We start from the raw sequence: 26,334 nt of genomic DNA on the forward strand, positions 1-26,334 counted from the left end.
TAAAATATTTTATAATCCTGCCCAAATCCTGTAATCACCATGACAACAGCAGTAGGGAGCGATGGTGTGCACTTCCCCACTTTCCTTTTTTTTTCTCCCATTCTGTCCAGTCACTCTTCTCTTTTTCTCTCTGTTTCCTTATTGAATTGTATATCTGGACTTGGCTAGGTACTGTAGCTCACTGGTGTGTTACCATTGAAGCTCCAGGGATGGTGGTATTGTGTGGTGTGTGCAGAAGGTTGAGAGATTGTGGTCTATAGTATGAGGCTGTAACAGATACAGAAGACAAGTGCATGTGTGATTGCTTAGGTGTGTGTGCGTACACACACACACACACACAAACTGCCTCTGCAGGGTTGTGATAGGGTGGGAGTGACCTCAACCTCATGGAGTGAAAGGCCTTGTTCCCTGGTATCTGGAGTTACCTGGAGTCACATGAGACACAGAAGAGGTGTTGGTTATTTCAGGAAGTGTTGAGTGTGTGTTATTGATCTGTCTTACTAGGTGAGAGGGAGATGATAGTGGAGAAGAGCACTCAGTCCAGTTTGAGTCAGAGCATTCATTGTATCAAACTGTCAGTCTTCACATCGAACATCTTGTTTAAGTGCATGGCTGTGAAAAGATTGCATACGCACATCCAATGTCTATGAGAAGGTTCTGTTCTGTTAAAAAGAGACTCTGCACATGCAGTCTATACTCCCATGTGGTTTATTTCTGACAATGTCCGACCCTTCAGGTTTTCACGAGGTTCCCTGTGTGTCTTACAGTACTCTACTGTAACTGCTGTGTGTCTTACAGTACTCTACTGTAACTGCTGTGTGTCTTACAGTACTCTACTGTAACTGCTGTGTGTGCTTTAGGGAGGCTTCATAATTAACACCTCTCGCTCTCTTCTCTGTGTCTCGCTGTCTCTTTCTCTGTATCTCTCTCTCTCTCTCTCTCTCTCTCTCTCTCTGTGTGTGTCTCTCTCTCTCTGTGTGTGTCTCTCTCTGTGTGTGTCTCTCTCTCTGTGTCTCTCTCTCTGTGTCTCTCTCTCTGTGTCTCTCTATCTCTCTCTCTCTCTCTCTCTCTCTCTCTCTCTGTGTCTCTCTCTCTGTGTGTGTCTCTCTCTCTGTGTCTCTCTCTCTGTGTGTCTCTCTCTGTGTGTGTGTGTGTGTCTCTCTCTCTGTGTGTCTCTCTCTGTGTCTATCTCTCTCTGTGTGTCTCTCTCTCTCTGTGTGTCTCTCTCTCTCTGTGTGTCTCTCTCTCTGTGTGTGTCTCTCTCTCTCTGTGTCTCTCTCTCTCTCTGTGTCTCTCTCTCTCTCTCTCTCTCTCTCTCTCTCTCTCTCTCTCTCTGTGTCTCTCTCTCTCTCTCTCTGTGTCTCTCTCTCTCTCTGTGTCTCTCGCTCTGTCTCTCTCTGTCTGTAGGTATCCGGCCCCAGATCATGAATGGGCCCATGCACCCTCGCCCCCTAGTGGCCCTGTTGGATGGACGTGACTGTACAGTCGAGATGCCCATCCTCAAAGACCTGGCCACTGTCGCCTTCTGTGATGCCCAGTCCACACAGGAGATCCATGAGAAGGTACAACACACACTTACCCACGTACGCCCACGCACACTCTTTCAGGCACTGACACGAGCATGCGTACACATACACGCACATGCTATACACTGAGACTGCATGGGCTTCCACAAAAGAATAAGCCTTAACAATGTGCATGCCCTCAATTCAAACTGTAGCTCTTTTCACCTCCCCCTCCTCTCCTCCTTTTCCCCTGTATCCCCCCCCCCCCCCTTCTTCTCTTTCTGTAACATAAAACTGATATTGCAGTAGAGTATATTGGCTCTCCCAGTGATTTCATTATGATTTAATGTCATTGGGTGACAGTATGCTCCTCCTCTCCTCCTCTGGTGGTTAAATAGAGAGGCTGGTTATGGTAAAGGAATGTCATAGTATACTGAGCTAGCTATATCTGCAATATACCAGTGCAAGATCAAATCTTCCCCTCTTTGTGTAAAGTACTAAATGTGCAAAAAGTTTGTGAAAGCTGCAATATGTAACTTTTTGGGTGATGCGACCAAATTCACATAGAAATGTGAATTATAGATCTGTCAATATAATTGAAAGCAAGGCTAAGAAGCGGTAGATCTGTTCTATGTGTACTATTTCTATGCTTCCCATTCTTAATTTTTTGCGTCTTTTGCTTTCAGTTTTGCTCACCAGCTTCAAACAGCTGAAAATACAAATTTGGTTATAGAAAATATATTTCACAGCGGTGTAGATGGTACAATGATTCTCTGCACATTGACTGCTTGTTTTGTCACATTGCTAAAGGGTAGAGCTGCTGCTTTCAAGGAGCCGGACTCTAACCCGGAAGCTTATAAGAAACCCTGCTATGCCCTCCGTCGAACCATCAAACATGCAAAGCGTCAATACTGGACTAAGATCGATTCGTACTACACCGGCTTCGACGCTTGTTGGATGTGGCAAACTATTACAGACTACAAAGGGAAGCACAGCCGAGAGCTGCCCTGTGACACGAGCCAACCAGACGAGCTAAACTACTTCCATGCTTGCTTCAAGGCAAGTAACACTGAAACATGCATAAGAGCATCAGCTGTTCCGGAAGACTGTGTGATCGCGCTCTCGGCAGGCAACGTGAGTAAGACCTTTATACAGGTCAACATTCACAAGGCCTCAGGGCTAGACGGATTACCAGGACGTTTGCTCCGAGCATGTGCTGACCAACTGGCAAGTGTCTTCACTGACATTTTCAACTCCCTGTCCGAGTCTGTAATACCAACATGTTTCAAGCAGACAGCCATAGTCCCTGTGCCCAAGAACACTAAGGTAACCTGCCTAAATGACTACCGACCCGTAGCGCTCACGTCTGTAGCCATGAAGTGCTTTGAAAGGCTGGTCATGGCTCACATCAACACCATTATCCCAGAAATCCTAGACCCACTCCAATTTGCATACCGCACCAACAGATCCACAGATGATGCAACTCTATTGCACTCCACACTGCCCTTTCACACCTGGACAAAAGGAACACCTATGTGAGAAGGTTATTCATTGACTACAGCTCAGCGTTCAACACCATAGTGCCCTCAAAGCCCATCACTAAGCTAAAGACCCTGGGACTAAACACCTCCCTCTGCAACTGGATCCTGGACTTCCTGACGGGCCGCCCCCAGGTGGTAAGGGTAGGTAACAACACATCCGCCACGCTGATCCTCAACACGGGGGCCCCTCAGGGGTGCATGCTCAGTCCCCTCCTGTACACCCTGTTCACTCATGACTGCACGGCCAAGCACGACTCCAACACCATCATTAAGTTTGCTGATGACACAACAGTGGTAGGCCTGATCATCGACAATGACGAGACAGCCTATAGGGAGGAGGTCAGAGACCTGACCGTGTGGTGCCAGGACAAAAACCTCTCCCTCAACGTGATCAAGACAAAGGAGATGATTGTGGACTACAGGAAAAGGAGGACCAAGCACGCCCCCATTCTCATCGACGGGGCTGTAGTGGAGTAGGTTGAGAGCTTCAAGTTCCTTGGTGTCCACATCACCAACAAACTAACATGGTCCAAGCACACCAAGACAGTCGTGAAGGGGGCACGAAAAAACCTATTCCCCCTCAGGAGACTGAAAAGATTTGGCATGGCAGATCCTCAAAAGGTTCTACATCTGCACCATTGAGAGCATCCTGACTGGTTGCATCACTGCCTGGCATGGCAACCGCTCGGCCTCCGACCGCAAGACACTACAGAGGGTAGTGCGTATGGCCCAGTAAATGGGTCCAAGCTTCCTGCCATCCAGGAATACTATACCAGGCGGTGTCAAAGGGAGGCCCTGAAAATTGTCGAAGACTTCAGCCACCATAGTCATAGACTGTTCTCTCTGCTCCCGCACGGCAAGCGATACCGGAGCGCCAAGTCTAGGTCCGAGAGCCTTCTAAACAGCTTCTACCCCCAAGCCATAAGACTCCTGAACAGCTAATCAAATGGCTACCAAAACTATTTGCATTGCCCCCCCTTCTACCCTGCTGCTACGCTCTGTTATTGTCTATGCATAGTCACTTTAATAACCCTACCTACATGTATATATTACCTCAATTACCTTGACACCGGTGCCCCCGCACATTGACTCTGTACCGGTACCACCTGTATATAGCCCCGTTATTGTTATTTACTGCTGCTCTTTAATTATTTGTTATTTTTATCTTATTTTTTATTTATATTTTTTTAAACTGCGTTGTTGGTTAACGGCTTGTAAGTAAGGTCTACCTACACCTGTTGTATTCGGCGCATGTGACAAATAAAATTTGATTGGATTTGAACCTGACAACTATTAGAATTTCTGCAACTAGGAAATGGTGGTGCGATTTCTGTATATTGCACCTTTAACAAAGCAAAGCAATTTCCATGTATTGTGTATGTTGACCTTACAGTTTATCAGCGTCAAAACCCCAAATAATCCGTCATGTGGTCCCGTGTGGCTCAGTTGGTAGAGCATGGCGCTTGCAACGCCAGGGTTGTGGGTTCATTCCCCACGGGGGGACCAGGACCAGGATGAATATGTATGAACTTTCCAATTTGTAAGTCGCTCTGGATAAGAGCGTCTGCTAAATGACTTAAATGTAAATGTAATGTTGTCTTGTAGACAAGGTTTGTTGACATCTTTTGTCAGCAAAGGAGATTTTGAACCATTTAAAAATATATTTATATTTGGCACAGAGAGAAAGCGAGTGAGATTGGAAAATAGAAAAGGTTAGATGGATGGAGGGAAGGAGAAAGTGAGAGGAAAAATAGGACCCGGGTTCCGTTGACCTCTTTTGACATGCTTCTCTCTGGACCCTGGCCTCTCCGTGCTACCCTGTTCACACACACCAAGGCTTTCTGTCCAAACAGCTGTTGTTTGCGCATACATTACACAGCGAGGCAGCCTGCCCTGGGTGTAGAGATATTGACAGAGCTCCCGCCTTTGTCTACGAGTCAGCAGAGACAGCAGAAGTGGCACTTCACACACACGGAAGGAGAAAGGGCCGCACACTCACGCGCAAACAACCCACTAACATCGGCTCAAACACACAGGCTCAAATACAAACCAACACACACACACATGCTGACTCACATTTACACATACACACACAGACCTCACCTCTCATACACACAAATTCACCCACTTTCATCATACATACTGAAACACACACTACTGCCTCTCTGCGTGCATCGCCTGAGAAAGATGAACCAAGTTAGTTCCCTGACAGGAGCCTGAATCTGTATCTTTCTCCCCAGTGAATTACATAGCATTCGGAGCACTATTAGGAGGTTACGATGACTCACTATCCATTTCAAAGCAGTGCTAGCGTGCTCTCGTCGTGTTTCCGTGCTGACTTATCACTCTCTGTTGTGTTGTGTAGGCTAAAGGGTTCGCGTGCTAGCGTGTTATCCCTCCATCTGTAAGCAGTTTAACCATCTGTTTGTGGACTGTGAGTGAATTGATACAAATGAGTCTTTAGCGTTATATCAGCATTTATCTGTACAATAGAGTGGTGTGCTGATACCATTCCACCCCCACACAAACTCTCCTCGCGACATTTTGATCTGGATAAAGAGTTCTGAAAAACATCTATTGGGTTGAGTCCATCCCTCTATGCCATATCAAACTGCTTTTTTTCTGTATTTCTGTATATTTGAATACTGGTCCATCGTTATAAAAAAGAATCACTCGTTCAGTTTTTCCATTTAGTCTGACACATTGCTCAGTGATTACTTGCTTAATGACTCACACAGCATTGGCCATTACAACCCACAGGACGTATTGTCTCCAGCCAAACTTGCCTCTGGCTAGCAACACAGCCTAAGCAATTAGATGAATGCATGAGGAGAGATTTAACCTTGAATTAGCATCTAGTGCTGACTCCAGCTAGCTCTAATAAAACCGTTATGGAAAGTCACAGCTATGCTAATCTGGCAGGCCAAGCTAATGCAGTTAGCCTGAGGAGAATTTAAAGCTATTATTTACCCAGAACGCCTGACAGGGTGCACTTGCTATGCTATCTGGGGATCTGGATAAAACATCAATCCAGTTTATGACCCTGCCTGTCTCCACCCTCACCTTGTTTCCATATACACATTCTGATCATGCAGGGCTTTTGACACGTACACATGAACACATACACCACAAAAAAGGGTTTATTCAAGATAATGATGAAATGCCTTTAATGATGATGATGATGAAGGTGCCTCTCCATCAGGTGCTGAACGAGGCAGTAGGGGCCATGATGTACCACACCATCACCTTGACCAGAGAAGACCTGGAGAAATTCAAGGCTCTACGCATCATCATCCGCATCGGCAGCGGCTATGACAACATCGACATCAAGGCAGCCGGAGAGATGGGTAAGAGAGGGAAACAGAGAGGAGAGAGGTATAATATCAAACTTTATTGATCCCCTAAGGGGACATTTTAATGCATCGGCCAATATGACAGACACAACGTAGAGACAACAACAACCCACTCCTCAGCACTGCAGCCAAGACTTTATGGAATGTAGCCTAAACAAACACTTATTGTATACTTCAGTACATAGCACATGTAGTTGAAGTATTATCCCCTAAATACACAGACAACTGTGAAAGCATTATTAAAAAATACTCCCCCACAGATGTCATTTTTGCCCCAGGCATGTCACTTAATAATTAAAACAAAAATCCTCAATAAACATAGTAACCTGGTGTGAAACGTGTCTTTGATTTTAAAAATGTTGCACTATAATTACGAAACGCTACAATTTGAATTGCCTTTCCAAGTGGGTACATGTTTCTACATGTTTCTTGGATACTTAGTTGTTCCTTCCATAACCAGCACATTGCTGTGCACAGGGCTTCTATACATTTCTGGTGTTCTTCTTCTCTCATCATGTCTTCCCTTTCTCTTTTCCAGGCATCGCGGTGTGTAACATCCCATCGGCGGCGGTGGAGGAGACAGCAGACTCCACTCTGTGCCACATTCTCAACCTGTACCGGCGGAACACTTGGCTGTACCAGGCTCTCCGGGAGGGCACACGGGTCCAGAGCGTGGAGCAGATCAGAGAGGTGGCGTCCGGAGCCGCCAGGATCCGAGGAGAAACGCTGGGCCTCATTGGCTTTGGTGGGTCACAGGAGATGTTGGTCTTTGGCAGTAACACACTCAGTTGTGATAGTGCTTGGTCCACATACACACACAGCCATAACATTGTGATCCTTTTCTGACACTGTATTCATGTGTATGTCTACAGGTCGTTCAGGGCAGGCGGTGGCAGTGCGGGCCAAGGTGTTTGGCTTCAACGTGATCTTCTACGACCCGTACCTGCAGGACGGTCTGGAGCGTTCGCTAGGTGTTCAGCGTGTCTACACCCTGCAGGACTTGCTCTACCAGAGTGACTGTGTCTCCCTGCACTGCAACCTGAACGAACACAACCACCACCTCATCAACGACTTCACCATCAAACAGGTACACACACACTTGCAGGCAATTCAGACATACACCCATACACACACACACACACACACACACACAATGCTAAAATAGGCCATAATTTACCATGCACAGTACAGTACTGTGCACCCAGCCTCGTGGCCTAGTTGGTGATCAGCACTGCCACCTACAGTCCACTTTTAAAACTGCATGCTGCTGTAGAAGTCTAACATCCATTTCCTCTTTGAAATGTGAGGGGCGGTCTCATCAAGGCAGAACCTGGTTAACGTGCTAATTATATATTCATATAAACCATAGAAAAGTTTCTTAAAGAACATCACTACTTTGCTGCCAAAAGATCTCTGTGTTTGTACGTGCGTTCGTGTCTATGGCTTGTGCCTTTTACAGATCAGATACAACTAGGACCGTGAATTTCAGCTTTTGTCAAGATGAAGGGATTACTTTTATCCAGATACTCTCATTTAATCTCTGTCTCTCTCTTTTGGTACACAGAAGTTTTATTCCATTAGCTCTTTGTGATTTGAATCTAAGCTGTTGGTACGAGGAGCATACTGCAGGGCACCTTAGGGCTTTATGGTTGAAAGCACCACTGCAGGCACATACTGTATAAGTGGGCCCCAACATGTGTATTCTCCAGGAGAGTGAATATCACTTAATCTCATCGCAGATATCTACTATCTATTTGATGTTAGTAAAAACGGGTTTACTTTTGTTTAAGATGCGCCAGGGTGCGTTTCTGGTTAACTCTGCGCGGGGAGGTTTGGTGGATGAGAAGGCCTTGGCTCAGGCCCTGAAAGAGGGCAGGATACGGGGGGCCGCCCTGGACGTCCATGAGTCAGAACCCTTCAGGTGAGTGTGTGTTTATCTGTGTGAAAAGGTAACTTCGTCAACTCCATTATCCAGTTCAGTTCGCCAATCCCTTTCTCTGGTGTGTGTAGTTTTACCCAGGGTCCTCTGAAGGATGCTCCTAACCTGATCTGTACTCCTCACACGGCCTGGTACAGTGAACAGGCCTCGCTGGAGATGAGAGAGGCAGCCGCCACAGAGATACGCAGAGCCGTCACTGGTACACATACACATACACACACACACACACATTTATCACACTTGTAAACTCATTTGGAGCTGATTCTTTACTGGAATGTTTTGGTTTTTCCGACGCAGGCCGTATCCCCGACAGTTTACGAAACTGTGTCAACAAGGAGTTCTTTGTTACCACGGCTCCTTGGACAGTGGAACAGCAGCAAATGCACCCCGAACTCAACGGTGCCGCGTACAGGTATCAATCACAACCAAACTGACAGTTATGTAGGGAAACCCCTATTTTTGGTCAGGTCCACCTCCTCTTGCGTATATTATCCACATAAGCAGGACTTAATCATTTTGATAAAAAGGGGGATACATTTTTTTAAATTGGTACAGCTGGAGTAATTTCCATGCTCAGATATATACTTTGTTGTTCCCTGTATTCAATATATGATAACTTCTTGTCTTTTCTATTTAACCTTGGTGGTATTTTAGTCTTGGTTTCCGTAGTGGCATATAGTGGAAATGAAGCGCTATGGGGAAACATTGATTAGCTACTACCATCCCGTGCTATTGTTTGTCAGGAAGTCACAGTATTGACCTCTCAGTCTCTCACCCTATACCTACTGTCTCAACTGGACTGAACTACTTCTCTTACACAGCCGAGTCAACCAAACCATGGTACAGGCCATAGGAACGGGGGGAATGCAAGACAAATTATATACCTAATAGAGAACCAGGTAAATACTACCAATTCTGACCCACAGTGATAGGCTCAGGCCCACCTGTGCTGATCAAAGCAGAACTGCTGTTGGTTTTCATGATACTGAAAAGTATAGTCTCTGTTTGCTTTATTTCCCACCCAATATACCTGCTCTGCCCACCCTCTCATTGCACCCCTCATTTACTTCCCCAAAACCAACAAATGTGGCCAAACCTAGCCACTTGTACCATGCCAAATAATACAAACATCTATTGCAAGGTAGCACATAATGGCAACCATTTGATTGTAGGACAGAGTATTCCATATTCCTGCACAGGAAGTATGAGGTCTACTTGGGTATATTTGTGACATTTGTACCATTTTCCTTCTAAACCCCCCTTTTTCTCATAGTTCAGTGTCTGTCCCCTGAGATATTCTGTCAGGAATCTTTCCTTGACCTGCAATCCCTAGCCCTACACCATCCCCTTATGCCAACTATAACTATATTTTGTTGATATCTGAGTGGTTTAGTAAATCAAGATATATTTCTCTGATACGTTTATCAGTTTCCCAAGAACAACAGATGAGGTCTTGTGGTCGTTTTGAATCCTGAATTGACATGTAAGAGTTGAATCAGTTTTCAGATTTCATGTGATGTCTGTTTTGCGCCACACTCTTTCTCCAATGTGTGACTTTACTTTCTTTGATTATAAAATGCACCACTGAATTTGATCCTTTGCCTCATTTCTAATGTGAGGCAACATGTGTTTTAAATATAGCAACTTAAAATGGCAATTTAAAGGCTTATCAGGTTGTTGTAACCTATGAGGTATTGTTATGGTACCATGTGACCTCACCAATGTCTCCCTGGCACAGGTACCCCCCTGGTGTGGTTGGTGTGGCCTCTGGTGGGATCCATGGGCCAATGGAGGGGATGGTGCCTGGGGGGGTGACAATCGCCCACACCCTGCCCTCCGGTACCCACCCCTCCCAGGCCCCGTCCCCCAACCAACCCTACAAAAACGGGGAGCCCATGAGAGAGCACATGACCGAGCCATAACTCTGCATCCAGAGACGAAGGAGTTCATATATACACAACTGACCCACCCACTCTTCGACCAACAGACTGATCGTTAGGGTTCACAGAACACCGGAACCAAGTGGGGACAGTGAATATATTCACAACTGCTTCTCCAAAGTGGGGACCGTCAAAACTCATGTTCCAAGGATCCTCTTCTTTTAAATTTTTTATTCCTGTTTTCTGGGACACGTTGTTACCGCATGCCAGAGTTAAGGCCCGTCCACCTTGACTGACCCACCAATAAGAGAGCTTGGAAGGACAATGACATCATCTGTTACTGGCCTTCCTCCAACTCCACCCTGCCCCATTCCATCATTTCAGTTCACGTGTGTCTATTTTTCTTTCCTCTTCTGAGACCACCCTACAAATGAATATGTCTTTCTGTTCTTCAATGTGAAAAAATAAATTATTAAGAAATGACATACAGTTGTCATACAGTAGAAAAAGACAACTGGTGTTACCAATGCCATCAGCAGTCTCAATGGGGACCTCTAAACCCTGTCCTAGTCCATCTCTCACCCTGTAGGTTGCTGGTTCCTGAATGTACAGACAGGATTTGATGGACACATCAGGGTTGCCAGATCTCTTGAGCCTCATGACCAAAACAATAAGCGAATATGGGACCTGAAACTGTTTGAATTTGTCCATTGTGAACATCTCTCAACCCCTGAGACCACCCAATATATTATAGAGAAGATTTTGATCTGGTAAACTCCTTTTTAGATATCTAGTTTCTCTGACGAGCTTCTTCAAAGCTCCAGGTTCTGACGCACAAAGGGGATGAGACTTGCTGTAAAGGTCATTATCGCAATCTTAAGACAATGTAAACTTTCATTCCAACTCCGGATTCAGTAATCATGTCGTGGTCTGTCACTAAAATATTGAAATAAGAAATGCATGCAAAAGCCGTTCTAACTGTTAAAAGCACCTCTGCTTTTACATGGACCTCCACATCATGGATTTGGACATTGTCGCAGGTGTTTGTATGCTAGAGGGCTCTCTTAAAATGTCAATTTTTTTTCTCACCAAAAGGACCTACACAGTAGCACCAGCCAGACAGGAAAGGGTTTGGAAATTGAGGTTACTGACTCAGGAAAAATAACTTTTGCAGATATCTTTTTCCCCAAATTGTCTGAAAGAAAAAAGTCTGGATCGTTCTACGTGTCTCCACCTTTTCTTCATTGTGGTATTTTTATAAATCAAACCTCTGTTTTTTGGTGTTCAAGGTTTTTGCAGAGTCCTGTTAGATTTGTATTGCCTAGTTAAATGTTCTTATAATCATAGTCTTATGTGAACCACCCCTTTTTTCCTCCCCTTGTTCTTATAATGAAAGCCAGTTGGAGCTCTTGGAGGCATCATGCACTCTGTGAGCAACATCCCTAGTGCCCTGACTTTAGCAAGACAAGGCTACTAACAGATTGTTTGGTTTTTAGTGTGAGTATTTGTACAAGGTGATATATAAAATTCAGTGCAGTTCAAATAAAAAAAAATGCTGTTCTATCAGGCTCTGTGAAAGTGTTTGACTTTGCTGCTTATTTATGCATACGGTTTATAGTACCAATGCATAACTTAATGTAATGACCTTCAGTTGACCCTTTCTGGATTTTGTGGTGTAATGGGTTTACTGGCCACACGGAGGTTATAGAAGTTCCCATAAGAATGTATAAGAGAGCCATTATATAAATAGTCTACACTATGATATTGTCATAGTACTCTCCTTTTTAGACATCCCTATTAATAACCAGGTGCACCACACGAGTCAATGCATACTGAAACGGTCAAACTACACTATAATTTTTATAGACTTCATAAATTGGACATTAAAGGTTTTCCTTTATTTTTCTCACTGGCACTAGTGAGGTCAGGCTTTTACCTAAATCTGCAACTATTGCATTACTACAAAGCAACATACAGGCGATGCTTAATGTGTGTATAACTAGATTGTAATACACCAAAATAAGTTACAGTATAACTCAATGGCAAGGAAACCCAATAAAAAAGTATGACCATGATATTTTAACTTTGGTTCATGTGCAATCTCTCACAAATACCTTAATTCAAGATGGGTTCACAGACAAGCATACATTATAGAAAAAAACCACAGGTACCATGGGTTAAACTTGACAGGGAAGAATAGCAGGACAGAGAAAAAGAAACAATTGTTTTAATGTAGATGTTGAATGTGACTTACTCACACTCCTCCAAAGCACCAAACATCCAAATGAGGTGCTGAAGTAAACTTCTACAGATGGTTATTTTCCTCACAGCAAAAAGGTCTGCCACAAAACATCAAGATTGAAAGAAATGACAAAAATACAGAATCTCAGCTCAAAAGCTCCCAAACATATGTAGAATTAGTTTGGAGATCAAGAAAATAAGACTTCATTTTGGCCATTCTGGGGAAAAGGGTAAACTAAACACCAATGTGTATGATCTCCAAGACCTTAGTAACACTAGCTTTGAGGTGAGAAGGGAACTTCATTTATGTATCTTTGAAAATGACCTTCATTCAAGCGTGTCTTTGTATAAATGTGTAGTGCTTAGTTTTAAAAGGGGATTTTGTCAATGACACCCTTTATCTACTTCCCCAGATGAACCCGTGGAACCCATTTGTCCCTGCTTGCAGTTTGAATGAAGTTGCTAACGAGCGTTAGCACAATGATAACTGCTATTAGATATCATTCACTGCGCTAATGCTAGTTAGGATTGGCTTGCGAAACTACCCCTTCATACTGGATGCAGAGACAAATGGTATCTCCATGGGTTCATCTGACTCTGGAGAAGTAGATAAAGGGCTTTTTGACAAAATCCTGAAGTATCCCTTTAAGAATTAAATTCATAGTACACAATTGCAGCAGTTTTCTGTTGGGTGCCCTGACAAAGATATGTTGGCCTAGACCCTGCCCATCAAAAAACAATAACTCTATTTCAACTGGAAAAACAACTAAAAGGACAGTCATTTAGGAAGTGTACTTTCATCGGTGCCCATCAAACTGATACTGGTATATTTCCAACAACCACATGCATTTACACTTTCGGCTAAAGATGTTACATTTGAGAAAATCAAAGCTCAATAGCATTTGAAAACTACAATCCTTTATTTCGGTCATCCCCCAAGTATTTTTGCAGCAATGGAGTTTTTCTTCTGTCAGTCTTAAGTGTGTCCTCTGCCAGGGTAGGATGATTCCCTGCCCTTTCACAGTTTGTCCATGTAAGTAAAGGAGGAAAAAAAAGAGGGTGGACTCCTGCCTACTCCAGTTGTCACTCATCATCCTCCTCTTCCTCACCGTCAGAGAGCGAGGCACAGGGGCGGATCTGTCGGTAGCCGTCCAGCCACTTCTCTACCATCTGTGTTACCAGGGGGTGGTTCCGCCGGCGGGAGCTCTTCTGCATGGCCACCAGCACTCCACCCTCTGTCACGCAGCAGTCCAACCACTCCCTCAACAGCTTCTCCTGCTGCTCCTCATTCCCCATCTGACACACAGACAAGAAAACCATCAACCATGAGACTACATCTCATATTTTAGAGTATGCTCTCATACAGAGAAAAATAGTGCAATTAGTGCAGCCAATCCTCCTTACTTTTCACATTCCAGCCACTTCACGAGAATAGCGACATACTATAGTCACTTAGCAGATGGTATAATAGAACTACATAATCAGCATGAATATCAAAATTAGCTTGAATCAGCATGAATAGTAGACTCAGACAGAATCCTTGAAAAGCAACCCGTCAGGGGTCCATATAAATATTCATGATACCACAGCGGTCGCTCCCTCCTACCTCCTGTGCTGAGAGGAAGTGGCTGTGAAGCAACTTTCTCTCACTGTCCACCAGCGGTAGGAAGGTGATGGTCACGTCATCGTCTGTGTTGAGGTTGGCGCCTGCGCCCCGATTGTTGAAGCCGTCATTCTCCATGGCCACCAGTGCAGAGAAGTGGCCGCGAGTGTAGCCCAGAGCAATGGGACTCTTCCAACAGAAACTCTGCTCCCACAGCAGGGGCAAGTACACACCTGGAGAGAGATAGGGAAGGGGAAGTTGGGATGTAGAGTGAAGGAGGAAGAGGGTGAGAAATGGAGAGAGGTGGAATCAAGGGAGGAAGTAAGAGTCAAAGGGACATGGGGAGGGACAGAAAGAAAGAGGAAGAGAAAGAGAGAGAGATGACAAACCAAAATATCAAAACAGGCTGACATATTCCTCACCAACAGTTTCCCAAACACAATGGACACTTTACCTGAGACTATTCCATCAGCCTCAAACCACTAGACAGCCTCTACAAGTGAACGAGACACTTCACCGTGTGACCTTAACACAAACCACTTTTTGAGCATCTAGAACAATTACTGTCGCTCACTGTTCAACAGTCTGCCATGTGTGTTTACTGGGTTCACTTGGCGACCAATTTAAACAGAGATTTCTCCTTCCCTCCCTCCACGGACGCTCATAAGCCTCTCCTTTCCTTGGCAACACAAACAGTAGCCTATATCGTCCCTCTGTAATGAATGACATTACCACAGGCAGCCCATCGTTACAGAGAGCTTTCTTTATGGCTGCACGGGATCTGCAGGCTAATTAAAGCCAGACTGTTTTTACTAGGTCCCACGGAGGTGGACCCCGCCCTCAGCCCTTATTGGACACCCGCTTTAAACTACCACTCCCTCTTCCCATGATGGCTAACATATGCCGAGAGACATAGGCTACTAACAGTACGTACAGTGAACCTTTCTCCTGCAATGCTTCAAAGTTAGGGGGTGGGATTATTTTGGCAGAATTGTTCTTCGACTGGTTTTAGAGAGAGTCGCATGCTGTATCAGCATTGGAACAATCACAACAAACAATTGTAACCCCCCTCCCTTTACTAAACAGATTGTAATCTACTTGGACTGATTCTTGATGCGGCTACAGTTCCTATAAGAATGAGAAGACCGATTATGTGAGCTATGCGAAGTATGCAGACACGCTTGTGCCATTTCACACTGGGACTTTGCATCTAGGCTCAGTAGTGGACAACTACAAACTAGGGATGTGACAAATGGAAAAACATTCTTAATGTTTAAGCTGCATTTTTTTAAATAGATTTCCATTAAAACAATTATTATTATTTTTTTAACCCATGTGAATTGGCAATGTGCTGCGCTGCTGCCAGCAATGGTTTGGGTCTCACGGTGCGCCCCTTCCAGATGGTTAAACATTTGCACCTGTACTACCATTACTGTAGCTCAACTCCATCTCGCAAAGTTTGCATTCCCTTCTCATTTAACTTTTCAAAATATTGCCATACAGGACTTCGCCGCTGTCGCTTGCCTTTCTCTGCCATTTTTCCAACTGTTAACAATGACGTAGTGGTGGAGAGTCGACTCCAAAATAATTGATTCCTCGACTCCTTACACACAGACTCCCGGTGTCGACTCCAATTTCTGAGTGTCAAGATTCAATTCCGCTAGGAATCGACTCATAAGATTCCGTATTTTTGGAACAGAGGACACTGTTCTCGGAAGTATGGCAACTAATCAAACACTTGCATCTTAGCAAGCTATCGAGGGAAGGGCACAGTTTAGGCAGCTCAGCCACCAGGCAGAGTCAGAACCGTGCACTAGGCCTATATCGGCAATCAAAAGCTGTATCTCGCAAATTTTCTTGCCTTGCAATGTCTCACACTTAACTCTCACAGTCACACATGGTATCTACACATGTGCACAGGTTTGCTTCATGCTGCTCACAGCATGGTAGCCAGGGCACTAAAACAGTGGGGAAGTTGAGCCTCGTGCTTTCAATGCTCTTAGTTGTTTTTCAGTTAAGGATTCTTCTTAAAGTTAAGAATCCACATTTCGTTGAAACATTTCAAAGTTTTAATGTTCACACCCCGAATAGACTACAGCTACACTGGCTTGTGTTCACTGGGGTGCAGCATGCAGAACATTAAGAAATAAATAGGATATATTATGGAAAACAACACATTCTTCTGTCATGTACATTAGGGAATCGTGTCATACAGTGGCAAGAAAAAGTATGTGAACCCTTTGGAATTACCTGGATTTCTGCATAAATCGGTCATAAAATTTGATCTGATCTTCATCTGAGTCACAACAATAGACAAAACACAGTGTGCTTGAACTAATAACACACAAATTATTGTATTTTTATTGTCTATATTGAATACAGCATTTAAACATTGTGTAGCTTGGAAAAAGTATGTGAACCCCTAGGCTAATCACTTCTCCAAAAGCTAATTGGAGTCAGGAGTCAGCTAACCTGGAGTCCAATCAATGAGACGACAATCAATGAGACGAGATTGGAGATGTTGGTTAGAGCTGCCCTGCCCTATAAAAACAAACGAAATTTGAGTTTGCTATTGACAAGAAGCATTGCCTTGAACAAAATAAATCCCAGAAACCTAAGATTAAGAATAGTTGACTTGCATAAAGCTGGAAAGGGTTACAAAAGTATCTCTAAAAGCTATGATGTTCATCAGTCCACGGTAAGGCAAATTGTCTATAAATGTAGAAAGTTCAGCACTGTTGCTACTCTCCCTAGGAGTGGCTGTACTGCAAAGATGACTGCAAGTGCACAGTGCAGAATGCTCAATGAGGTTAAGAAGAATCCTAGAGTGTCAGCTAAAGACATCACAAAATCTTTGGAACATTCTAACATCTCTGTTGACGAGTCCACGATGCGTAAAACACTAAACAAGAATGGTGTTTGTGGGAGGACACCACGGAAGAAGCCACTGCTGTCTAAAAAAAACATTTCTGCACGTCTGAAGTTTGCAAAAGAGCACCTGGATGTTCAAAAGAGCACCTGGATATTTAGCCAGTGCTACTGGCTAAATATTCTGTGGACAGATGAAACTAAAGTTGAGTTGATTGGAAGGAACACACAACACTATGTGGAGAAAAAAAAAGGCACAGCACACCTACATCAAAACCTCATCCCAACTGTAAAGTATGGTGGAGGGAGCATCATGGTTTTGGCTGTTTTGCTGCCTCAAGGCCTGGACAGCTTGCTATCATTGATGGGGGAAATGAATTCCCAAGTTTATCAATACATTTTGCAGGAGAATGTAAGGCTCTGTCCACTAATTGAAGCTCTACAGAAGTTAGGTGATGCAACAGGACAACAACCCAAAAGACAGAAGTAAATCAACAACAGAATGGCTTAAACAGATGAAAATACGCCTTCTGGAGTGGCCCAGTCAGTCCTGACCTCAACCCGATTCAGATGCTGTGGCATGACCTCAAGAGCGGTTCACACCAGACATCCCAAGAATATTGCTGAACCGAAACAGTGAAGAGGAATGGTCCAAAATTCCTCCTGACCCTTGTGCAGGTTTGATCCGCAACTACAGAAAACGTTTGGTTGAGGTTATTGCTGCCAAAGGAGGGTCAACCAGTTATTAAATCCAAGGGTTCACATACTTTTCCCACCCTGCACAGTGAATGTTTACACAGTGTGTTCAATTAAGACACGAAAACATATAATTGTCTGTGTGTTATTAGTTTAAGCAGACTGTGTCTATTGTTGACTTAGATGAAGATCAGATCAAATTTTATGACCAATTTATGCAGAAATCCAGGTAATTCCAAAGGGTTCACATACATTTTCTTGCCATTGTATAATACATTTCTATCTGCAATGCTAACAGTTATGCCACGAGACTAACAGTTTCTAAATCAAGTGTCAACTCCCTCCAACTGTGACGCACTGCTGTGTAAATCAAAACGCTTCTGAAAGCACTATCCGGAAATCCACTATTGATTGAATACTGACTTTTGAACAAAACTCTCAAATCTGCATATCAGCAAACCCAATCAAATTTGCATCATCCTTGTGCCATGATTCTTGTGCTAGGGCAAATTCAAATCAGAAGGGCTTTGTCTGACCCACCAGATATGGTCCAACCCATGGACACAGACTGGGTCGTCATTCTAGTTGGACAAGAAGAGATAAATCTGCAACACTGTGCATTTTTAGAGAGCCTTTTGCTTGTCAGGATTTTATTAAAAAAAATATATATTTAACCTTTAACTAGGCAAGTCAGTTAAGAACAAATTCTTATTTACAATGACGGCCTACACCAGCCAATCCCGGACGACACTGGGCCAATTGTGCGCCACCCTATGGGACTTCCAATCACGGCCGGTTGTGATACAGTCTGGAATCTAACCAGGGTGTCTGTAGTGCCTTAGACCGCTGCGCCACTAAGGAGCCCACTACGTCACAGGGAAGCCCAATTTAAGACTAAGGCCAAAGAAAGCAGACATCATCTCACCTTGAAAACGGGTGTACCCAAGTGTTTCACCACGGAAACTTTTGTAATACTTCACTCCATAGACGATGATTGGTCTACGAAGAATGTGTGCAAGAACAAAAATATGAGTCTGCTCCAGGCTGGCTCCAGGCTGTAGAGAGATACAACACAAAGAAAGAGGCACATCAAACTACCTTTTTGGTGGATAGCTGCAAAATATACTGTTAGTAAGTAACAGCTCAAATCCTAACAGTTGTTAGTCTAAAATGATTGGATATACATCGAGCAATACTGTAAGCCGGATATCTAATCATGCCTATAAATAAATGTTATCAAGACTAATTTGATTGTTAAAAATGAAAACCTTAGGTCAATGCCTCTGTTGGTTCTACATATTGTGATTGATATAGTAGAGGAACAGTTGAGATTACACAACTGTCACATGAAAATGACGTAATGGAGGCTGTCACACACTTTGTGGGCTTTCCTATATGGTCAGAGCAGTATGGCATTGCATAATTCATGGGCAGTAAATGCTTTTTATATGTTAGCATATTACAGTACAGATGTGGGATCTTAATTTCACCTATATTGTCCCAGCCAAATAATCCTGCAGCAACAGGATTTGAACGTTTAGTCAATAATTTTGCTTGATCGGTTGTTTGGCTATTAGCTGGCCAAAAGCAGGCTACATAAAAAGTTCAGTTTTGAGAATTTATGTAAATCACAAAGCTCATCTGTATTTTCTGCAGTGCAAAAAAACAAGTAAGTACTCAAATTAAGATCCTACATCTGTACACTGATGATCCCAAGTCCTTCCACCTAAAAAAATTAAAGCTTTATGTTTGTATGCATAAGGAAATGAGTGAGTGAGTACCTGGCTGGCCAGTGAGAGGATGAAAGCCCAGTCTTCCTGCCACTGTTCCTCTCTGAGTGAGAAGTGCAAGCCGAAGCTTTGGGAATACCACGACTCCCACTCCTTCCAGCGCGTGTAGAACCTAGACAGACAGAACACACACACACACACGTCAGTCACTCTGTATCAACTCCCTGTGGAAAAGGTCAAGTGAGTGTTACTCAAATGCTTTAAACCCTTTTGCAATGAGAACAGGTTTTCCTTTTTCCACAATTAAATAATTGGTTTGCACAAACAAACACAGCCTTCTCATCCTATCCCCAAAGTTACACACCCCAGACCCAGGTCTCACCAGTGGGAGCAGTCGTGCAGAGTGTCGTGAAGGGTCTTGCGGAGGACAGAGTCCTTGTCATAGATGCCCCAGGTGGCCTGCAATACCGAGTCTAACAGGCAGTCCCCAGCCGTGCGGTTCCACAGGGCATACAGCCTGCTGTCCAACCTCGTGCCTAGCTCTATAGACCAGTTGATGATAGGAGATTCCTCCTCCAGCTCTGAGAGAGAAAGTGAGGCTTTGAAAGGGCAATGGGGTAATTTAAAAAATGAAGCACTCCTTGGTTTTATACGGTGTGCAGGTTTTTGTTCCAGCCCAGAACTAACATCAAGTATTGTAAAATATAGGGATGTACAGTGATTAGGGATGTGCAGTTTGCAAACGATTCTTTCTTTTTGAACGACTCTTTTTACTGACTTGAGTCATGATTCGTTTTCTGTTCATTTTGTTGTTCGTTTAAACCGCTGGCTGGGATTACTACAAAAGGATTAAGACACGCTTCTCTGGCTCAGTGGCTCCAGAGACGTGCTCCGACCAATAACTCTAAAATAGATCACGCTGCAGGCAGCAATAACAGCATAGAAAACAAAAATACATGTTCAGAACTCATAATTGATCGCATGGTGCAAGAAGAAATGCAACGGATTGATTATTGAATGTTATGAACACAGCTTTGTAGAACCAAAACATACACTATCTCTGCTCTACAAACTTGAACGAATCATTTGGGGTGCTGCAGTTCGAACAATATTGTGCTTATCACGCTCACGGCAGTCAAGCAATGTATTCCACCAATGCATTGCTTGACAATCTTGTCCGGTTGCGGCAACAACTAGATGCCGTTTCAAATGTATGTTATTTGTATACATAGCAATCAACAAATGTACACTTTGTTTAAAGCACACTTTTAAAAGTCACGGTCACAAATGAAAGCTCCATAAGCCCCTTATGGTGAACGACATGTGAACGAAAGGCTTGTAGAATCATGACTCTTTCAGTTTACAGTTCATTGTTTGCCGGTAGGGGGTCCTGTGTGCTTTGGGCATTACTGACTGAAATTAAAGAAATTAGTTGAAAGAGTAATTATTTTTACTGAATGAGTTAATTAAAAAGATCCAAGTCAGTAAAAATAGCCGAACTTCAAATCACTAACAGTGATGGCAAGGACACCATTGTGATGCTGGGCTTGCACTATGTACAAAGACAAGGTGCGGATGGATGAAGGGGCCACCTTGATTCTACATGACAGGTGGTGGCACTGGAAAGGACCCCAGCATGATCATATTTCAGAGAGGGGATTGTGGGGGGAGTGTGATGAAAAGTGATACACCTGCACTTGCAGTTTCATCATAGCAGAGAGAAAGACAGGTGGGTGGCTAGGGTGACTGGTAAAAAAATAAAAATAAAATTTAAATATGTGTTTCCTGGACCGTCTATCTTCCATTTAAAGGGGTATCAACCAGATTCCTTTTCCAATGGCTTCCTCAGGCTGTGACCAGGCTTTAGACATAGTTTCAGGCTTTTATTTTGAAAAATGAGCGAGATGTTTCAAAAGAGGTCAGGTGTCCTCTGAATCGTTCCTGTGCGCGAGAGAGGGGCTCCCCATTTTCCTTTTGTCTCTTAAAGAATAGGTTATGGTCCGGTTTAAATATTATCGATTATGTTTGTTAAAAACAACCTGAGGATTGATTATAAAAAACATTTGACATGTTTCTACGACCATTACGGATACATTTTGGAATTTGTCGAACGGAACAAGGCTGTAGTTTTCTCAACATAATGCGCAACCCAAATAGAGTTTTTTTGTGATAAAAGTAATATTTATCGAACAAAAAGAACATTTGTTGTGTAACTGGGAGTCTCGTGAGTGGAAACATCCGAAGATTATCAAAGGTAAGCGATTAATTTTATTGCTTTTCTGACTTTCGTGACCATGCTAATTTGGGGCTAGCTGTTGTAGCATTGATTGCTACACTCACAAAAGCTTGGATTTCTTTCGCTGTAAAGTATATTTTCAAAATCTGACACGATAGGTGGATTAACAACAAGCTAAGCTGTGTTTTGGTATATTTCACTTGTGATTGTATGATTAAGTATTTTTTGTAATATTTATGCATTTGGCGCCCTGCAATTCTAGCGGTTGTTTAGGAAAGTGATCCCGTAAAAGGGATCCGTAGCGCAGAGAAGTTAAGAACAAATTCATATTTACAATGACGGCCTACCCCGGCCAAACCCTAACCTGGACGACGCTGGGCCAATTGTGCGCCGCCCTATGGGAATCCCAATCACGGCCGGTTGTGATAGAGCCTGGAATCGAACCAGGGTCTGTAGTGATGACCCCAGCGTGATCATATTTCAGAAAGGGGATCGAGTTTGATGAAAAATTATACACGTGCACTTGCAGTTTCATCATAGCAGAGAGAAAGACAGGTGGGTGGCTAGGGTGACTGGTCACCATGTCGTCCATACACTGGCTTGTTACCATTGGTGCGCTGCAAACTTTGGGGAGCTAAACAGGTCATAAGTCACCCTAGAGTGTGAGCGATCAGTGTGGAAAAGTACCACCATTGATGGCATGTGGAGGAAGTAAAGTCATTTACAAAAGGCACTGGAGGAAATACAGTCATTCATTAAAGGGCTCTACACAGTCTACGCAATGGATCCGACGGAGGTTTGTTTACGTTGCCCTCTCTGTAGTTCTAGGTACTTTTGTGAAGCAGAATTTTTTAAACGCGATGCAAACTGACCTCCGTAGCTCCGTTTGCGAAGACTATGAAATCCCTGTGGAGAGCCCTTTAGGGATCAGTGAAATCCTAAAACTCAATTAGCAAAGATACAAGCACACACGATAAGGCAGGCAAAATGTCAGAAAGGCCAGCAGGGAATGCACACTGTTGGCAGGCAGTGAACAGACCTGTAATACAACACTATACAGCAGCCTTCTAATTTAGTAGAGGAGATGGGCAACTATACAGATGCCACCCAGTGTTGACTATGACAACGGTCTCTCACTCACACACCAATTCAGTAAAATAGTGGTATTTTAAGTTACTGAAATAAGTCAATATTTCACCTTTCTGTACATCTCGATCTAGCACCTCGTCAAACAGTTTCTCCTGAACTGTTGGGGGCAAGTCCTCGATATCTGCAGACAAAAACATACTTAGGGTGGCATTCAATTGAGTTACACAACATAAGGGAGACTTGATACAGTTCATCATCAAAGAACTTCAAAAAGGGCAAGTTAGAGGGCAAGTATTTATTTGACAACAGTGAAATTAAGTTTAGGGCTTGGAGAAGAAAGTGAATCTGTCTTAACCTCTTGATCTGCACACGCGTTAAAAACCAAGCCAGGCTGAAGTGATTAGGGTTTAATACCCTGAGGTTGCAGGAGTCAAAGCTGCCGTTTTACGGGCACCGGTCGAGGTGGCTGCCGTTTTACGGGCTCCTAACCAACTGTGCTCGTGTTTCTGCGTTATTTGTAACTTATTTTGTACATAATGTTTCTGCCACCATCTCTTATGACCGAAAAGAGCTTCTGGATATCAGAACAGAGATTACTCACCTAGTACTGGACAAAGATGTTTTCTTTAAAACGAGTTGGACACGAAGGATTTACTTCAGAAACCGGACAAGGCTTCATTAAATCCCTGTCATTCACATGAAGAAGAGACGTAGGTCGGGGTGCCTAAGAATCTGACGGTGAGTGGGTAACCCGCCTCTACCATCAGTCCTATTAGCCAACGTGCAATCATTGGAAAAATAAACTGGATGAGCCTATCAAGACTATCAAGACTATCCTACCAACGGGACATTAAAAAAAAAAACGCTAATATCTTATGTCCTGCTGAACGACGACATGGATAACATATAGCTGACTGGATTTTCCTTGCATCGGCAAGACAATCGGTGGCGGTATGTGTCTATTTGTCAATAACAGCTGGTGCACCGAAATCTAATATTAATGAAGTCTCGAGGTATTGCTCGCCTGAGGTAGAGTATCTCATGATAAGCTGTAACCACACTATTTACCAATATATTTTTTGTAGCCGCTTACCACCACAAACCGATACGAGCTGTATAAGGCCATAAGCAACAACAAAAAAAGAATGCTCATCCAGAGGCGGCGCTCTTAGTGGTCGGGGACTTAAATGCAGGGAAACCTTTTTACCTAATTTCTACCAGCATGTTACATTTGCAACCAGAAAAAAAAAAAAAAAAACTCTAGACCACCTTTACTCCATTCACAGAGATGCATACAAAGCTCTCCCTTGTCCTCCATTTGGCAAATCTTACCATAACTATCCTCCTGATTCCTGCTTACAAGCAAAAACTAAAAGCAGGAATTACCAGTGACTCACTCAATACGGAAATGGTCAGATGACGCAGATAATAAGCTACGAACCATCAAACAGGAAAAGTGTCAATACAGGACTAAGATTGAATCCTACTACAACGGCTCCGAAGCTCATCAGATGTGGCAGGGCTTGCAAACTATTACAGACTACAAAGGAAGCACAGCCACGAGCTCCCCAGTGACAGGAGTGTACACGTGTACACTGAGCATGCGCTGACCAACTGGCAAGTGTCTTCACTGACATATTTAATCTGTCCCTGACAGAGTCTGTAATACCAACATGTTTCAAGCAGACCAACATAGTCCCTGTGCTCAGGCACACCAAGGTAACCTGCCTAAATGAATACCGACCCGTAGCACTCACTTCTGTAGCCATGAAGTGCATTGAAAGGTTGGTCATGAATCACATCAACACCATTATCCCAGAAACCCTGGACACACTCCAATTTGCATACCGCACCAACAGATCCACAAATGTAATGTAATCTCTATTGCACTCCACACTGCCCTTTCCCACCTGGACAAAAGGAACACATATGTGAGAATGCTGTTCATAGACTACAGCTCAACATTCAATAACATAGTGCCTTCAAAGCTCATCACTAAGCTAAGGACCCTGGGACTAAACATCTCCCTCTGCAACTGGATGCTGGACATCCTGACGGGCCGCCCCCAGGTGGTAAGGGTAGGTAACAACACATCTGCCTTGCTGATCCTCAACACGGGGGCCCCTCAGGGGTGCGTGCTATGTCCTCTCTACTCCCTGTTCACCCATGACTGCATGGCCAAGCACAACTCCAACACCATCATTAAGTTTGCAGATGACAACCGTGGAAGGCCTGATCACCGACATGATGAGACAGCCTATAGGGAGGTCAGAGACCTGGCAGTGTGGTGCCAGGATAACAACCTCTCCCTCAACGTGAGCAAGACAAAGGAGATGATCGTGGACAACAGGAAAAGGAGGGCTGAGCATGCCCCCATTCTCATCGACAGGGCTGTAGTAGAGCAGGTTGAAAGCTTCAAGTTCCTTGGTGTCCACATCACCAATGAACTTTCATGGTCCAAACACCAAGACAGTCGAACAAAACCTTTTTCCCCTCAGGAGACTGAAAAGATTTAGCATGGGTCCTCAGATCCTCAAAAACTTCTACAGCTGCCCCATCGAGAGCATCTTGACTGGTTGCCTCACTGCCTGGTAAGGCAACTGCTAGGCCTCCGACCGCAAGGCATTACAGAGGGTAGTGCGTACAGGCCAGTACGTCACTGGGGCCAAGCTTCCTGCCATCCAGGACCTCTATACCAGGTGGTGTCAGAGGAAGGCCCTAAAAATTGCCAAATACTCCAGCCAAAAGTTTATTTAGTAAATAGTTTTTCTTAAAACTGCATTGTTGGTTAAGGGCTTGTAAGTAAGCATTTCACTGTAAGGACTACTGTTGTATTCAGCGCATGTGACAAATACCATTTGATTTGACTGTAACTCTACAAACTGACATCTCTGCAAACTACACACACCACATTTGACAGTGTTTTCTATCCAATGTCAAACCATGTTTTGTTTGTGTGTATTTTTCTTTCCACAATAAAGCTATAGGGCTACTGTGTGTGCGCTTGGAGCCCTTGACAATAGTAGTGGCTATTCTTCAGCTCAGTAAATGAATGCATTGACGTTGTGCAACAGAACAAAACAGCCAATGCATCTGCATGCTCCCCAAATACTCTGCATACCAGTCATCACTGCTTACCAGCCCTGCAGCTCTCGTCTTTAACCACAATGTAGCCCATTTCTCAAGTAGGAATTCAACTAAAATAGCTGTACTTTCAACCTTGCGTACCTTACCAAAAACTTCGTACATATGAAAATACTACTTTGCTTTTCAGGGCTCCAGACTAACTTTTCCACCCTGGTTTTTCAAAGGAGCAATCTATTTTATTTTATTTAACTAGGCAAGTCAGTTAAGAACAAATTAATATTTACAATGACGGTCTACCCCGGCCAAACCCTAACCTGGACGACGCTGGGCCAATTGTGCGCCGCCCTATGGGAATCCCAATCACGGCCGGTTGTGATAGAGCCTGGAATCGAACCAGGGTCTGTAGTGATGCTTCTAGCACTGACATACAGTGACTTAGACCGCTTTGCCACTTGGGAGCCTTAAAGTCATACACAGTTTTACTGAGATCATGTGATTGAAGATACAGTACCAGACAAAAGGTTTGGACACACCTACTCATTCAAGGGTTTTTCTTTATTTGTACT

At 43.8% G+C, this 26,334-nt stretch overlaps 2 protein-coding genes across 10 annotated transcripts in view; one reads left to right on the forward strand and one right to left on the reverse strand.

Annotated features, from left to right (window-relative positions):
- Nucleotides 1–11,779, forward strand: part of ctbp2a (C-terminal binding protein 2a) — a 136,677-nt gene extending 124,898 nt beyond the window's left edge. For 6 of the 9 annotated variants that reach the window (XM_071393244.1, XM_071393247.1, XM_071393245.1 and 3 more), the window contains 8 exons: nucleotides 1,408–1,562; nucleotides 6,249–6,393; nucleotides 6,938–7,144; nucleotides 7,272–7,486; nucleotides 8,190–8,320; nucleotides 8,410–8,537; nucleotides 8,636–8,750; nucleotides 10,077–11,779. In XM_071393244.1, the coding sequence (XP_071249345.1) occupies nucleotides 1,408–1,562; nucleotides 6,249–6,393; nucleotides 6,938–7,144; nucleotides 7,272–7,486; nucleotides 8,190–8,320; nucleotides 8,410–8,537; nucleotides 8,636–8,750; nucleotides 10,077–10,260 (1,280 nt within the window). In that variant the 3' untranslated portion in view covers nucleotides 10,261–11,779. Of the gene's footprint in view, nucleotides 1–1,407; nucleotides 1,563–6,248; nucleotides 6,394–6,937; nucleotides 7,145–7,271; nucleotides 7,487–8,189; nucleotides 8,321–8,409; nucleotides 8,538–8,635; nucleotides 8,751–9,159; nucleotides 9,238–9,766; nucleotides 9,822–10,076 lie in introns of all 9 variants that reach the window. The other 3 variants (XR_011674193.1, XM_071393243.1, XM_071393242.1) reach the window with 3 other exon arrangements.
- A 650-nt stretch (nucleotides 11,780–12,429) lies between these two features.
- The window catches only part of LOC139570918 (ubiquitin thioesterase Zranb1-like), a 40,555-nt gene continuing 26,650 nt past the window's right edge, over nucleotides 12,430–26,334 (reverse strand). Inside the window, exons 5-10 of the mRNA XM_071393249.1 lie at nucleotides 22,791–22,862; nucleotides 19,739–19,937; nucleotides 19,408–19,528; nucleotides 18,552–18,681; nucleotides 14,066–14,295; nucleotides 12,430–13,755 (exon numbers count right to left, since the gene is read on the reverse strand). Coding sequence (XP_071249350.1) covers nucleotides 13,543–13,755; nucleotides 14,066–14,295; nucleotides 18,552–18,681; nucleotides 19,408–19,528; nucleotides 19,739–19,937; nucleotides 22,791–22,862 — 965 coding nt within the window. The 3' untranslated portion in view covers nucleotides 12,430–13,542. The remainder of the gene's footprint in view (nucleotides 13,756–14,065; nucleotides 14,296–18,551; nucleotides 18,682–19,407; nucleotides 19,529–19,738; nucleotides 19,938–22,790; nucleotides 22,863–26,334) is intronic.

Source organism: Salvelinus alpinus, chromosome 3 (genome assembly GCF_045679555.1).
Source record: "Salvelinus alpinus chromosome 3, SLU_Salpinus.1, whole genome shotgun sequence".
NCBI lineage: Eukaryota > Metazoa > Chordata > Actinopteri > Salmoniformes > Salmonidae > Salvelinus > Salvelinus alpinus.